General features: G+C 47.6%; 1 protein-coding gene across 3 annotated transcripts in view; it reads left to right on the top strand.

Annotated features, from left to right (window-relative positions):
• KIAA1549L (KIAA1549 like) overlaps positions 1-14036 on the top strand; it is a gene marked incomplete at its 5' end in the record, with an annotated part of 219082 nt that overhangs the window by 136259 nt on the left and 68787 nt on the right. For all 3 annotated transcript variants that reach the window (XM_079789060.1, XM_079789061.1, XM_079789062.1), the window contains 3 exons: positions 4722-4884; positions 6553-6612; positions 11379-11530. In XM_079789060.1, the coding sequence (XP_079645186.1) occupies positions 4722-4884; positions 6553-6612; positions 11379-11530 (375 nt within the window). The remainder of the gene's footprint in view (positions 1-4721; positions 4885-6552; positions 6613-11378; positions 11531-14036) is intronic.

The raw sequence follows: 14036 nt of genomic DNA on the forward strand, positions 1-14036 counted from the left end.
TCTTCATTTCCTGGCTTGCCCTGCTCTTGCAGCATCCTTAGGCCCTGTGGGGTGGCCCCTGGCACCTCCAGGTTTACCTCATCCTTATTGCTCACAGTCTCGTGGAGCCAAAGTGCCTTTTTGTGTCATTCCAGTAACAATCCTGGGATTAGCTCTCATTGGACCCACTTGGATTCTGTGCTTGTTTCTGGACCAGTAACTGTGGCCAAGGAGATGAAATGTCCCAATCAAGTAGGCCTGGTTCAGATGCCCCACCCAAAGCACATGAACTGATAGGGAAGGTGTTTCCCCAAGAAAAAAGGGTGATGCTGTCATGGAAGGGATAATGGGTGCTGGGTAGGCAAAATAACAGCTTTCCATTCAGTCAGCCTTGTAGGTCTAATTATTATTATTTGTTTCTTTTCAATATGTTTTTATTGATTTCAGAGAGAGGAAGGGAGAGAGAGAGAAGACAGAAACATCAATGATGAGAGAGAATCATTGATCGGCTGCCTCCTGCACACCTCTGACTGGGGATCAAGCTTGCAACTGGGGCATGTGCCCCGACTGGGAATTCAACTGGGATCTCCTGGTTCTTGAATCGATGCTCAACCACTGAGCCACAGTGGCCAGGATTGTAGGTCTAATTAGGTAAATGAAATGTGGCATGAGGGGAGAGATTAGGTCAGAAGCCACAGGAGTCTAAGAGTAAAGAAATGATGGGGAACAGGGCATAATTTTCAGGGAACAGTGATATGACCTTGGTCAAACGATTTTTGACAAGGGTGCTAAGACCAATGGAGAAAGGACAGTCTTTTCAACCAATGGTGTTGGGAAAACTGGATATCCATAAGTAAAAGAATGAAGTTGGACCATGTACATAAATTAACTCAAAATGGGTCAAAGATCTAAATGTAAGAGTTAAACTATTAATCTTAAAAGAAAATAGAGGAGAAAAGCCTCATGACATTGGATTTGGCAATGATTTGTTGAATATGACACCAAAAACACAGGCAACAAAATTTTTTTAAAAAATAGATCAATTGGACTTCATAAAAATTAAAAACGTTTGTGACCAAAGGACACAGTCAAAAGGCAACCCACAGAATGGGAGAAAATATGTGCAAATCTAATAGTATGTAATAATGGGTTAATATCTAGACTACATAGAGACTCCTACAACTCAACAACAAAATCAAACAACCCAATTAAGAAATGGGCAAAGGACTTGAATAGACATTTCTCTAAAGAAGATATGCAGATGACTAATAACCATATGAAAAGATAGTCCATATGACTAATCAGTAGAGAAATACAAATCAAAACCACAAGATACCACTTCACATGTATTAGGAAGCTATTGTTAAAAACATAGACTATGTTTTGGTAAGGATGTGGAGAAATTGGAATCCTTGTGCACATTGCTGGTGGGCATGTCAAATGGTGCAGCTACCATGGAAAACTATCTGGCAGTTCCTCAAAAAAATTAAACATAGAATTACCATATGACCCAGCAATTCTACTGCTGGATATATAACCAACAGAATTGAAAGCAGGGACTTGAACAGGTATTTGTACACCCCATGTTCATAGCAGCATTATTCACAACAGCCAATTCAGAAGCAACCCAAGTGTCCACCCACAGATGAACGGACAAATAAATGTGGTATATAGATACGATGGAATGCTAATCCTCCTAAGAAAGGAACTTAATTCTGACACATGCTACGACATGCATGAACCTTGAGGACAGTATGCCAAGTGAAATAAGTCAGACACAAAAAGGACAAACAGTGTATGACTCCATTTATAAAAGGTATTTAATTTTGTCAAATTAATAGAGACAGAAAGTAGAATGGTGGTTGCTAGGGGCTGGTGAGAAGAAGAAATGGGAAGTTGTTGTTCGATGGGCACAGTTGCACTTCGGGTGATGAAAACGTTCTGGAGATGGCTGGTGGTGATGGTTGCACAAAGATGTACATGTACTTCATGCCACCACACTGTACACTTAAAATGGTTACAATGGTAAAATGTATGCGCGTTACCACAATAGAAATGTATGAAACTGATATAATGTTATAGGTCAGTTATACTTGCATAAAAATATTCTTAGCTTAAAAAGGTATACACTAATTGTCATCAGAGGATTACACACGCGGGATTCCTCCGTTGCAGTGGGATTGGGATTCTTGGGATGCTGCTGGAGGTCCCCACGGGAAGATGAAAATGTGGTAAAAGGCTTATTTTCGTGGAGTGACATTCCTCGGGTTGTATAAAGTCCCATGTCCCTTATCTCAGTCCTGAAAACGGAGCAGCTGGGGCTTTTGTAGAGCTAAAAGCAAAGCCAGTGTCCAGAGTTTTCATTCCATGGTGGAGGGGGGTCTGAGGTAGCATCAGGCTAGATTCAGCCCGTCAGTCTATTGTGTGGGTCCCACATGGCCATGAGCCACGTGGGTGAATGCAGGGTGTGGGAGCCCCTGCAAGCCAGGAGTCAGGCGTGAGCAGCAAGAGAGAGCAGGGGAGGGGGAGCTCCTTTGTTCAGGAGCTTAAGTAGCAAATCTTCTCCAGCTTGCAAGTGGCCCTGCCTATTCTAGCCACTGACTTGTTCCCAGGTGTGACTGACAGGTAAGCACCTTCCCACGTCACCCAGACCTTACTGGGCATGTGTCTATTGCCCAGGCCCTCCCCCCGCCATCTGGAGGGAATAGACTCGGAGAATGTTAATTGCAGCTTTCTGGCAACGCTGCATAAATGGGATGCCTATATTTTCTAGCCTCCCTTTTACTTCTTTCCTGTTACTAATAAACAGCTTATTGTAACGGTATCATAATTACCTGGTCAGGTATAGTGTGCACAGAGGCACCCGTACTGCAGGCTGTTTGGGACCCAGTGGGTTTTGTTGAAAGGCGGAAAATAAAATGTTCACAGTAGAGATAAAGGTTGGAGATAAAGGCTGTGAAGTTATTTTAGTGGTTACTTTTATGGGTGACAGTACAGTGAGGTCTTTTGAATTGTTCAGAAAGAAGTGCCTTTCTTTTTTGGTAAGTTGAGAACGAGGCATGAGTACCTGTGGCTAAAACCGCATTCCAAAAATACTTGCAGAGAGGAGAGTTGTAAGAGCTGACCAGCAATGTGGACTCCCTAGGTCATTAGTCATGGGACTATATTATATACTCTGTGACTATATAAGAGAATTTAAAAGGAACTTGCATGCATGGGGAAAATAACGTGAAGAAGGTATTCTTGACCGTCTTCTTCAAAGTAAGGTTTAAAGGAAAGTTGCGGGTATATGGATGTCTGAGCACACAGAGGTCTGGGAAAGACGGAGAGCAGCCAGCCCCTGGCAGGAGGAAAGGGCACTCAAATGAAGACAATGTGAGGAGATTCAATAGAAGGGACTCTTCGCAGAAGCCTGACAGGCACTGGGGAAACCACAGGGACGGTGCAGTACCCGAAACAGGAACAATTGGGGCTGAGGGGGCAGGGGAAGGAACAGTTACAGGAAGCCAGAGGCCCGAGCTGCCTAACGGGAGCTTTGACCCCACAGAGAGGGAATCCCCAACACCAATACTCTGATCTCACTCTCCCTCTCTCCACATCCTCCTGATCTCCCCGCCTCCTTTTTTTTTTTTTTTTAAAGGATGTTTTTTAAAAATTTATTTTTGAGAAAGAGGAAGGGAGAGAGGAAGAGAGAAGCATTGATGTGAGAGAAACATCGATTGGTTACCTCCCATATGTGCCCTGACTGGGAATTGAACCTGCAACCTTTTGGGGATGTTCCAACCAACTGAGCTACCCGACTAGGGCCTGACCTCCCTTTAGCTGAAGCCAGAGGGCAAAGGAGCCCACTGGCGTGGTCTGGTTCACAAGGGTCTGCCTCTGGGGGTGCTGAGCAGGACAAGAGGGGGTGGCAAGTGGATGGGGAGGAGGAAGGAGCAGACAGATGCCGTCTCACCAAGTGGAATGACTTCCTACTGCATCTGTTTTTCAAATCTCATCTGTGGGATATTTTTGTCCATACCCTGACCCAGAAAACCTCGTTTTCCAGTAACGAAAAAACCGACTTGGACAAAAGGAGAGAAGAAAAACACACCATCTCATACTTATATTTACATGTTCTATATTGAACTCATAGGCCACAAGAAACTGTAATCACTCTCTAAAGAAGCTATTGATGTTTCTGAATTTCTTTGTAATCACTATTTGTTACTGGGCTTATACATTCCCTGTCCTTCCAACTTGAAAATCCCCCCGCCCCCAATTTTACTTGAGCTTTTTCTATCGGAGCACGTGAGTCCTCCTTAAATTGAACATATACGTGCTGTAGGAGCAATCTGAGACCATCTAGCCCCTGGGGAAAATACCAGGGGTCAGAACCTCAAAGACTGCCTAGGTTTGAATCCTGGCTCTGTCACTTCTTAGCTGTGTGACCTTGGGCAGCCCCCTGATCCTTCCGGGCCTCAATTTCCTCCTCTGTCAAAGGGAATCCTAATTTGATACACCTCCCGGGGTGGTGGTGAGGGTTAAATGAGATAAGGTGCCCTTCGCACGATGCCTGGCACGGAGCCCGCAATCAGTGAGTGACGACCGTTGTTATTCTTGTCTCTTCCTCGCTCTTTCCCCACCTCCCTTTCAGTCCTCCCCTCAACTTCTGCTGAAACGTCTTCTCCCACGGCCTCCATGAAACAGACCCTCATCTTATTAGGCATGTCTCCCTCCCCTTTCCTCCTGTGTCGATTCAGATTGTGAGCACGTCCAACGCCTCCCAGACTGTCACCTTGGTGTACGTGGTGGCCAATCGGAGCTCTTTCCTCAATGGCACCGTCGCCAGCAGCCTCCTCCGCCAGCTCTCAGCTGAGCTGGTGGGGTTCTACCTCACCTACCCGCCGCTCACCATTGCTGAACGTGAGTATGTCCCCGTCACGCTGGGACTCTGCCCGTTTCCCCGGGGGCCTTTCTCCATTTTGCAAACACCCATGGTGCCAGGCTGCATACTACATCTTCTGTCATGAAACAACTGGACTATGTGATAACACGGAGATGGAAGTGATGACAAATTTATTATTGCACATTGAAAAAAAAGCACTTGCTGGATGCCTTTGCTCTTTGCATATCTCTTATCTCATTTACTCCTTACAACCACCCTATGAGGTAGGTGCAAAATTATTAGCACCATTTTGCAGATAAGAAAACTAAAGTTTGTTAGGTTTAATGAAGCGTCCACACTTACACGGCTGGTCAGACGTGGAATTTGAACCCAAGCCATCTGCCTCTGAGTTTATTGGCCCACCTGGTAGGGCACTTGCCCTCATGGCAATACGGATTGCTATAATTTCCCCCACTTCTACCATCAGCAAATGTCCCGGGGCCTTCCGGCCTTGCCCTGGCTACAGATATCAGTGCAGCTAATTTGCCATCAGCATCGTGACTTCCCTTGATGAAGTCCCCATAGCCTTGTGGCCTCGTCTTCTGTTAATGCCTTGGTTACATAATCCTCACCACCATGCAGCAGGCACAGGCTTTGAAGACGATGCAGCCTACATTCTGTCTCCAGACACTTACTTGGTACCCAAAGGAAGTAAAGATTTGTGCTCTTAAATGTAACGATTGATCCTTTCCCAAGGTCACTGAGCAAGCTTTTTATAAATCACACTAGAGGCCCGATGCACAAAATTTGTGCAAGAGTAGGCCTTCTTTCCCCCGGGTGCTGGCACCGGCTTCCCTCTGGCACCCGGGACCGGGCTTCCCTCGTAGCCCCAGCTTCATCCGGAAGGTCATCCGGAAGGACGTCCAATCTAATTAGCATATTCCGCTTTTATTATTATAGATATTAGCAAAATCCTTTCTATGTCCTTCTGTGGATGCTTTTGATAGTGTAAACAAAGGAGATGATGTGTGTGGCTATGCTTTAGCACAGGATAGCCATTCTAAATTTTTTTGAACGTTTGTTTAATAGCAAGCTTTTGCGAATTTCCGCGCAGTGAGGAAAGATGGGTTTAATGGAAAAGGTGGTGTCATAAGGGAAGGCATCATGTCACCTGGCAGCAAGTGAAGAATTTACTTTCTTTCATCTTGATATTTTGACAATCACAACAGCTAAGGTTTGCTGAGCACTTACTGTGTGCCAGTGCTGTGCTAAGCCCTTCACATGAATGAACGCTGATGGTCACTGCACCTGTCAAAAGATGTTCATTAACGAGCATTTGGCTGCTAAACTTCATCCTTCACATTGGAAAAATACATTCGAGAGAGAATCATTCCTAAAAATGGTAGTGCCGGTTGGGTATTTTACAAGAGAAAGCTACAGTTAAGATGGGTTCCACTTAAGAGGTTTTGATGGAAAAACTGAAAGAGCAGAAATCCACAAACCCTAGGAAACTCTTCATCTGAAAGGGAGCTCTTCACTGAGCATTTTCGTTTAAAGAACAGCAAGGCAGTTCGGGCCTGTATGTCATAGAGCTCCTCAGGATGATAAAGCAGGACTCAGCTTTGTTCACCTATGTACATGTCCCTTAACAATATTTACATATAAAACTCGTGAAAGTAATTTGGTGTGTTTCTTACTTGTTTTAGCGCTGGAATATCCCAACCTTGACATATCGGAGACAACCAGAGACTATTGGGTAATTACAGGTAATCTCTTATTTCCCCTTTCACTCTATCAGGTTGGTTGGTTGTTGTGTGTTTTTTTAAACTGCATGTCAAAAAGAAAAAAAAAAAGAAAAAAATTAAAACTGCATGTTACTCAGTGATAGGATTGGCATCCTTTTTTTTTTGTCCTGTCCTATGAGTCAGGGAGTTACTTTCACAGAACCAGGAGTGGGTGGAGTAAGCTGAAACAAGAAAACACACAACACACACACACACACACACACACACACACACACACACACACACACCACCCTGAAGATGAACATTAGATAAGCCATTCAAAATAGCAAGCTGCAAGGCCCAGCTAGTGGCCCCCTCTTTGCAGAAAGTGGACCGATCGGAAGGAGCAGCGTTTACCTGTGGATGTCCAGGGCGTGTCCGTGTGAATGGTTGTCTGTGTCAAGACTGTAGGCCTTTCTGCACTGCCCTACAGAATGCCAGTGGGAGTCAGAGGAATGCCAACGTGCACCCTCCGCTCTCCCCAGGCATGAGGCCCACGCCCACACTAATCCTGTGGAGCCCAGGCGTGTCCTGACGGGGAGGGCGGGTGGAAGGAGAAGGGTGTTTGGGTGGCATTTTCTTTTTTTCCCCTTGACATTTCCCAGCTGAGCTTTATGAAACAGCAAAAACAGTTCTTGTTTTTCAAAATCCCGACAGTAGTTCTGAAAAGCCAAGAAGCAATGATTGGCAGCAAAGAGAGAAGGCAGGTGTTTATAGGAGGAAAAGTGAGCACGCCAGCCATAAAGGGAAGGGCCAGGAGGGGAGGTAGTGGTCTGCTAGAGTTGCCATGGAAAGTCCCCCAGACTGGGGTGGGTGGGGGCTTCAACGATTCTAGAGGCTGGAAGTCCGAGATCAAGGTACCAGCAGGGTTGGTTTCTCCTGCGGCCTCTCTCCTTGGCTTGCAGATGGGCGCCTTCCCTCTGTGCCTTCACGTGGACCTCTCTCTGTGTGTGTCCGTGTCCTCATTTCCTCTTCTTATAAGGACACAGTCATAGTGGATTAGGGTCCACTTCTGTGATCTCATTTTACCTCAATTCCCTCTTTAAAGGACCTGTCTCCAAATACAGTCGCATTCTGAGGGACTGGGGGTTAGGACTTCGGAATCTGAATTTTGGGAGGAAGCAGTCCAGCCCACAACAAAGAGGGAGGGAGGTCCTGTAAATCATGGAAGATGTGCCTGGGCGAGCAAGCCCAACTAAAACCCGCTTCCTCCCTCCCATCTCCTCCCTCCCACGCTGCGCAGGCGAGAAGGGCCACTGCCTACACGGACACAGGAGCACAGCCTTGCGAGGAGGCCTGCTCAAGACTTCTCCTAAATTGCAGAAAATTGCTTTTCTTTCTCTCCTGCGGAGCCATGGATATGCAGAGATTTTTTTTTTTTTACCTGCTAAGACTAACTTAAGAAATGTGTTTAAAAATTTCAAAAAATAAACCTCACCAGAGTTTATGCCCAAGAGAGAGACAGTGCTAACCCAGCAACACATTTTCCAAACCAGCAGGTTATGTAACATTTACAAAACCTTTTTTTTTTTTCTCCACCAGAAATGCTGCTTTTTAATTTGCAGAGGTTTCCCCCCTTCTATTAACTTGAAGGTTTACATTGAATGGAAGCACATCCACTCTTGAATACTGGATGTCCGAGACGACCCCCTGTTTCAGCCTGCCCTCATGTGCCTGTGCCTCTACTGTAGTGACTTAACCTTAATAAGAAACTCCACACATGGTCTTGTTTTCAGGATCCTCCTGGGACCTAACACCTGTACCCCCACCTCGGTAACCCTCATTTCTTGTTGTTGGTGATCAGAAGCAACGGCGGCCTCCATCACTGTGTTTGGGGCAGTTGGATCAGTTAGTGCTTGTGGGGGGGGGGGGGGGAGATTGGGAGGGACCTAAACCAGCCTCAGGACAATCCTCCTTCGCTTTGGCTCTTTCTCATCCCATGGGCAGCCACCACCAACCTTTTACCATTAGTTACAGAAGGGGTAGGAGATTGGGAACAGAGAGATGAAGAGAGCTTTGTTCATCCTATTCAAACCCACAGCCGCTTGAATAACCAACCACTCTGCCGTTCACTCCCAGACAGCCATCATGGGCACCCTACCTATTGCCCATTGATAACTGGGAGCAACTTTCCTTTATTTAGTTTGTATTATAAAACCCTGCCATGTTTTCATCTGTATGCCCACAGAACTTAAATATGTTTTTGCACACTGCATACGTCTTTCCCCTCCCTGAGTGTGGGTCTCCTTTTGGTGGAAAGTCATTGGCTGAGGGTGACTCCTGTGGTCAGCCCGTCTTTACAGAGAGCCCAGGAGCTACTCTGCTGTCCATGTGTCTTGCAATCCAGCAGAATAGAGAGGTACAGCCTTAATATTGCTGCCTCGCAGGTGAGAGCCCAGCTTAGGTTTGAAATCTGTCTCTGTTTCACCCACCAGAGGCAAAATGCTCCAGACCCAGCAATCGCAGGGTTTCTTCTGGTCTCAGCTCTGCTACATACGAACCGAGTGTGTCCAGTCACTCAGAACCTGTGGGCGTCCCACTCTCTCCCTTAGAATCAGAAGATAGGAGATGAACATTCAGGTTCTTTGGGCTCTGAATGTGTGGGATTCAACCACCAATAAAACAGTTCAGATCGAATACAGGAAGCTGAACCAGGCCTGGTCATTGGAACTTTCAGCCGGCTGCCTCCTAAGGACACAGTCTCTTTACACGTAGAACAAGGAGGCACATCGGAGCTGTCCAGGTGCTGATTCCATGTAACCCTGTGGGAGGTTCCCTCAACCTCCTACACTTCCCTGGAACACCGCCCCCCCGCCCCCCCCCCCCCCCCCCCCCCGCATCCACCACCAACAACAACTTTTAAAATTGTGGTTAAATACACACAACATGAACATTTCTGTTTGGGCCATTTTTAAATGTACAATTCAGTGGCATTAAATACATTCACAGTGTTGTACCACCGTCACTGCTATCTACTTCTGGAGCTTTTTCATCACCTGGCTATCCCTTTCTTTGATGTCACTGGGATTCTCACAAAGTAATCAACCCGTGATGAAGTTCTCTGTGTCCTCTCTCCTACTCTGCCCATTGGTCAGGAGAGGTCAACTCAGAAGTAACCCTTCAGTGGTTGATTATGAAATTTTACCAGAGAGGCAGCTCCAAATGAGCAAGAGCGGGGCTCTCCTGCCTGGGGCCCGGGGTAGGCTGTGTCAGGGGAATTCCCAGGGGCCTCTGTGGGGCCTGCCCCAGTGGGAACGGCACCTGAGCGTTTCTCTTTGTTGGCAGGAATTCCGCTGACAGCTGAGCTGGGAGTCCCTCACAAGGGCCCTAGAAAGAGAGCTGCTTTATGCCCTCCATGGGGATTATTCGGTATTTATGGCCTCAGAGAAGTAATTTCTGAGACTCAGCTGTGGGTTTTACTTCTCTCTCAATCAGTTAAAAATAATTCTCTGTAGCTCAGTGTCCGTTGCTTGTTCTGGCCCTGAGCAGAATGCGATCATAACGGCACGTTCTTTATAACCAAGCTGTGTCCATATCCCAGTAGATGGCTGGCATTAATGGTCCTTAGCTGGACTGTGGTAGGACAAACTCCCCAGCCCATGTAAGTTTTGGTTTCTTTAAGATAAGGATTGTTTTTAGCATTTTTTAATTTCAAGGATGGCTGTGTTTGAAGGCAGCGTTTGTGATGAAGTGTGCTTCCCAAGGGACTTGGAGGAAAGCCTAGATTTGGGGGGTTGACAGCAAAAGACAATCAGTCACTCCCATAGTAAGTGACCACTGCAGTCCTAGCCCTGGTGTTCATTAAATTCCTCCCCCAGGCACCAGCCATGGCCTGGAATTCCATCACCGACGCCTTGCCTGTTGATTGCAGGTGCCCTGGAGTAGATGAAGCTCAGCGTGGAGGACAATGGAAAGAGGAGTGTCACGTGCCTTCCATGCACTGGGCACTGTGCTAAGCTCCCTTATACACCTGGTCTCATTTCAACCATGGATCTCTTTAGGAATATAGTTGCTGTGATGTGGACTTACACCCTTTCTACAGAGGAGGACTCGGACGCAGGCAGGGCCAGCTGCTTGCTGAAAGTTTCACACTGGCAAGAGCTCGCTCTTCCTGTCCCACTGTCCTGCTCTCAGATGGAAGAGTACCCCAGGGGCCGGGGGCAGCTTTGGGGTGGCTCTCAAAGTGGCCACAGAGGAGGGAAAGATGAGGACACTGAACAGGGCGGTTTGCCAGGTTGTAAGGGCCCGATTTGCAGGACGGAGCTTAGATTCCTCAGCAAAGCTGTTGAGGAGGAAAAATAAAATAAGGGTAGCCCGGAGCCCGAGCTTTTCTGAGTGGGAACCAGCGGGAAATCCAGTTAGCCAGACCTGTATCTAGGCTGTGTTCCCGTAGGGACTCTAACAACACGTAATCTTCAATAAGGTTTGGATTTACTACAGCAGCGTTAGATGTGTCTCAGCCCATGGAGGAGAGAGTCCAGGCTTTGGGTTTGAACCCTCACTTTTCTAGTTACTGGCTGTGACCTTGACAAGTCACTTAACCTTCCAGCATCTATAACATGTGGATAGCAATTCCTACCTCCTGGGGCTGTTTGTTGTGAGAGCGAAGTGAGGTCAGGGTGGCCAAGCCCTCACGTGAGGTAGGGCCCGTGGCGCCTTGTGGCTGGGGCAGGGATGGAGGCGGTTGTGGTTCTGAGTCAGCCGGGAGCCTGTCCGCTGAGTAGCCCCTCTGCCTTCTGCACCCGCAGTGCTGCAGGGCGTGGACAATTCGCTGGTGGGTCTGCACAACCAGAGCTTCGCCCGGGTCATGGAGCAGCGCCTGGCCCAGCTGTTCATGATGTCCCAACAGCAAGGCCGGCGGTTTAAACGGGCCACCACCCTGGGAAGCTACACCGTGCAGGTGGGTGTTCGCGAAGCCTCTGGGGTCTTCTCATACCTGGGGGAGGGGGGCTGTGTTGCCTGAGACTAAGTCATCATGCTGCGGCAGAGGAGCAGGGACACTGCAGACGGACCGAGCCGTTTAATCAGCGCTGCTCTTAGGGTGCGGGGTCAGGGGTCATAACATCAAAATGATGGTGAGCGTTAGCTGCTCTCACTACTAGAGGACAAGGAAAGGAGGTTTCGGAACTAATTCTGCAGGCATGCAGATGTTTCTTCCACAGGAAGCTGTAAGGAAGCAGGCACAGGCTACTCAGCAGCCTGTTCCGTGGGCTGGATGAAGTCTCAGCTCTTGGGACTCCCAGGCCCTCTCACCAACCACCGCTGTGAATGGCAGATGCACCCATCGGCATTCCAGGTGCCGGGTTCTGTTTTCCTTATTTAGTCAGTTTGGACAAGTAGAGCCTCCCAGGATTATAACGGACACATGGCCACACAGGGATTTAGGCTAAGGAGCCGTAGCAGACGCTGTTGGTGCTCTGCCCAGATCCCCTTTCCATTTCTATCAGTGCCAGCAGCCACCTCTGAACCTTTATGGAAGGACTAGAGGCCCAGTGCACAAAATTCGTGCAAGAGTAGGCCTTCCTTCCCCCAGCTGCTGGCACCGGCTTTTCTCTGGCACCCAGACCCGCTTCCCTCGAAGCCCCAGCTTCGTCTGGAAGGACCTCCGGTCTAATTAGCATATTACACTTTTATTATTATAGAGATTGCTCTTGAGATGCAGGAACCCACGTAGCCCACACCATGGTGGCCGGAAGTGCCTGGGAATTAATTAACCTTTGGGGTGGGGTATAAATACCTCAGCTCCCTGGTCTCCTAGCTAGGAGAATTCTGAAATGTATCTTTTCCATCATTTCCAGAGCTTTTCCACAGAATTAAGCGTTCATTACCCACTGTGGTAACTGGCTTAATAACACACCCTTTTTAGCGCCCCCCCCCCCCACCCCTGTATCACCTATTCACCTTCTTGCCAGTTCCTTTCATCTCCCAAATAAACTATAAACACTCAACTCTTCTGAGTCTGTTCCTCGGGACCCTAAGAGCAGATAATAGCCGTCCCCAAAGTGGGGACTCAGCCTCTAGATTCTTTGCCTGGTTCAAGCAAGAGTGAGACTGTCCCTAGCGTATTCTAGCCAACCCGCACGTCTTGCATAGCCCTAATTTCACCAAAGGAGAACCCATTTCTAACATTTGTGAGCAAGATAACACATTACAGAAGGGCACCCTCGGTAGCTGCCTCCCGGGTGGAATTCCCCATTGGAATCTAGCCCACTGCCCTGGGGTGTGGACTCCTGATTGGCAGTTCACCGCTCGGTGGGTGTAAGTTAACCCAAACATACATGCATGGCATCGCACTGTCTGCCAGGAAGCGAGGAAGCGTTTGAAAGGCGGTTACAGTCATGACCACAACCTGTCTGCAGATCATGCCCCAGGCAGTCTTGTAAGTACAAAGAGCCCCTCTCCTGTTGGAGTCAGCTGTGCCCCCGAGGGCGACTCCAGGCCTCACGTTCACAGTGGGTGACTTCGGTCCCTTGTCCTGTTGGATGTGGCTTTGTTTCTAAAGGTCTTTGTGGCCTGTGACAGCCTGGTCCTGAGGTAAAGCCAGACGGTTAATTTCCCTTTCCATGGCTGGTGATTTCCCCTCTGTGGGTTCCACTGAGCTCTGTAATTCACACTTCTCCAAACAGCAGAAAGGAAGTCGCTCCGAGGACAGTGACATGGGATTTGCCTCCGCTGAAGCGGGAGGCACATTATTTACTAGTCACACCTACAATCTTGGTGTGATTAGTAAAGCTAACAATCTAACAACAGTTTCTGTGTTGATAGGGGCCCCCAGTGAGATGTGCTTCTCTCTCTTCTGGGTACCCAGTGTGCTTGGCCCCCCCTCTAGTCACCTGAAAAGTCTGAGCGAAGCAAGTGGGGATTGATTTCTGCAGATCCCTCGTTTGCAAGGGCTGTAGAGCACCTTCTAACGTTACCCTTGGAGAAATCTTGCAAAGAAGGATTTGCTAATAAATTGAAATGGAGTGAAGTTATTAGATATTTGAAAGCTCATTCACCTTCTAACTGGTTGTACTGACACGCTACCCACCTCTCCCACGAGGGACAGGAATAACGTGCCCAAGTTTCCCAAGTAAAATTCACTCCACATGTCTGACACCATCTTTCCACACAGAGACCTTCCTTTTGGGATCTGATTATTTTAAAAGATGGGCCACTTTCATGAATATGGAGATTTAGAGGTCTAGAATTTAAAGATATTTCCCTAGTAGGTATATTTGAAAAAGTGAATCCAAAGAAGAAATTCACTAATAAACATTTTTTTTTATTTTTTGTTAATCCTCAACCTGAAGATATTTTTTTTCCAGAGAGTGGAAGGGAACGGAAGGGGGTGCGGAGGGGACAGAAGCATCGATGTGAGAGAGACACATCATTGGTTGCCTCCTGCAGGCACCCTGACGGATTCA

Source organism: Cnephaeus nilssonii (genome assembly GCF_951640355.1).
Source record: "Cnephaeus nilssonii genome assembly, chromosome: 13".
In the NCBI taxonomy this organism is placed as follows: domain Eukaryota; kingdom Metazoa; phylum Chordata; class Mammalia; order Chiroptera; family Vespertilionidae; genus Cnephaeus; species Cnephaeus nilssonii.